The 2,089-nt window shown below is 47.0% G+C and overlaps 1 protein-coding gene across 1 annotated transcript in view; it reads right to left on the reverse strand.

Annotated features, from left to right (window-relative positions):
• Window positions 1–835: 835 nt before the first annotated feature.
• LOC140336274 (fatty-acid amide hydrolase 1-like) overlaps window positions 836–2,089 on the reverse strand; it is a 7,778-nt gene continuing 6,524 nt past the window's right edge. The window contains exons 12-13 of the mRNA XM_072419260.1: window positions 1,512–1,657; window positions 836–1,216 (exon numbers count right to left, since the gene is read on the reverse strand). Of these exons, the coding sequence (XP_072275361.1) occupies window positions 1,085–1,216; window positions 1,512–1,657 (278 nt within the window). The 3' untranslated portion in view covers window positions 836–1,084. The remainder of the gene's footprint in view (window positions 1,217–1,511; window positions 1,658–2,089) is intronic.

Here is a 2,089-nt window from a genome sequence, read left to right on the forward strand (position 1 = left end):
ATTTCTCATAGGATAGTAATTACCTCCAAGGACAGTGACACCCCCAGAGGAATGAGATATCCCCCAATAGAGCAAATATTCACCCCAGGGAAAGTAATACCCAGAGGAAGTGAGAGCGAGAACCACCCAACCCCTAAATACCCCCCACCGGGATACCTGGGCTTTATATCGCTGAGTATTCTTCTCCATCATCTCCAGCGCACTGTCCCTCTGCATCTGAGCGTTCTCCATCTTCATCCGGCCCATCCTCCTCCCCATCCATTGAACCACCAGAACCGACCCGGCCACTGCCAGGAGAACCGATACCAGGATCAAATCCACCAGAACCTCCGGGATCAGATGGGAAATCAGCAAGAGAAACATAGCGACCGAGCAGAACCGAGGAACCACCGACAGCGGAGACTGGACAAAGATCAGGAGGCGAAGTGGTGGACCAGGGCCAAAGGGTGTAAGGGGGGGGAGGAGTCAGAACAGATACTGAGAACTACACCCGGGGTACAGGACGAGAAGTGGTACTGTGCAGGGTCCATACATACAGAGAACAGATACTGAGAATTACACCCGGGGTACAGGACAAGAGAAGTGGTACTGTGCAGAGTCCATACATACAGAATAAGAACAGATACTGAGAATTACAGCCGGGGTACAGGACGAGAAGTGGTACTGTGCAGGGTCCATACATACAAAGAACAGATACTGAGAATTACACCCAGGGTCCAGGACAAGGGAAGTGGTACTGTGCACAGTCCATACATACAGAATAAGAACAGATACCGAGAATTACACCCGGAGAAGTTGTACTGTACTTTAGAAGAGTAAATAATGAATTGTTAGATTCTGGTTGCTGGAATTCTTTATTCTGGAGGTACATAATTTGTGTTTCTGGTATCCGGATGATTCCGGAGGTTTGGAATGTTGCAGCTGTGAAATTTTCATGAATTTTTAGTAATAACAGATAATCCTAAATTGATTTTTATGTTCCTTGTCTGTTGGGTCACATGGGACGGACCACGCCCATCAAATCACGTATGATTGGTTCAGAAATGATTGGAGGTTCAGGGTTGATAGAAATATAGGAGATCCTTCAGTGTGATTTGTCTGCTCTCATCCGTGTCACTGACTCCACCTCCTTCATCAGGCGGAGGCACTGCTCTTCCTGCCACGGCAGTGCCACACACTGCACGGCCACCGGGAGCCCTACGCCATCTGCCAGTGCCTGCGGGAACCAATCAGAAAGAGTTAGAGGAGCAGCCATTGCAAAGAATTAGACTCCAGGGCGGAGCTCCTCCACCACAAATTATAACATGAAAATAGCACATTAATGACGCAGTTCCACCCAAATACGGATTAAAGCACAATGCAAAGATTGAAATGTATTTCTAATTCTGTGCAGCCAGCCACGTGATAGACAATGAGATCCCTCTGCTCCTTCCCTGTCCATTGGGTGACACAGGAGGAATTCTGGGGGTCACCAGGTCTGGCTGTACAGATTCCTGCACAAAATAATTCACCTTGTTCAGCAGTTTATCCCAGAAGTCGTGGTGGTGACCCCGATAGCTCCTCAGCGCCTCCTCATCTTCTCTGGTCACTGCAGTAACTGGAAGGACGCCGACCGGACAGTCCACTAAATTGTATAATATGGTGTACGAGGCCGCGGCTTCAAAATAAGGTCATTTGATCAGGAAAGGTCCACCTGCAGCAAGTATAGGGCCCCTGATAACTGCACAGGAAACCCCCAAAATCCATCTGGTATATATAATTACTGCCTTCTCTATCATTACTGCCTATTGTGTATTACTATCTGGAATCCATTATTTCTGCCTTCTCTATCATTACTGCCTGTTCTGTGTGTTATCTGGCATCCATTAGTTCTGCCTTCTTTATAATTGCTGCCTGTTGTGTGTTACTATCTGGCATCCATTACTTCTGCCTTCTCTATCACTACTGCCTGTTGTGTTTTACTATCTGGCATCCATTGGTTTTGCCTTCTCTATAATTACTGCCTGTTGTGTTTTACTATCTGCCATCCATTAGTTCAAGCTTCTCTATCATTACTGCCTGTTGTGCGTTACTATCTGGCATCCATTAG

The sequence above is a fragment of the Pyxicephalus adspersus genome, chromosome 8, assembly GCF_032062135.1.
Source record: "Pyxicephalus adspersus chromosome 8, UCB_Pads_2.0, whole genome shotgun sequence".
Lineage (NCBI taxonomy): Eukaryota > Metazoa > Chordata > Amphibia > Anura > Pyxicephalidae > Pyxicephalus > Pyxicephalus adspersus.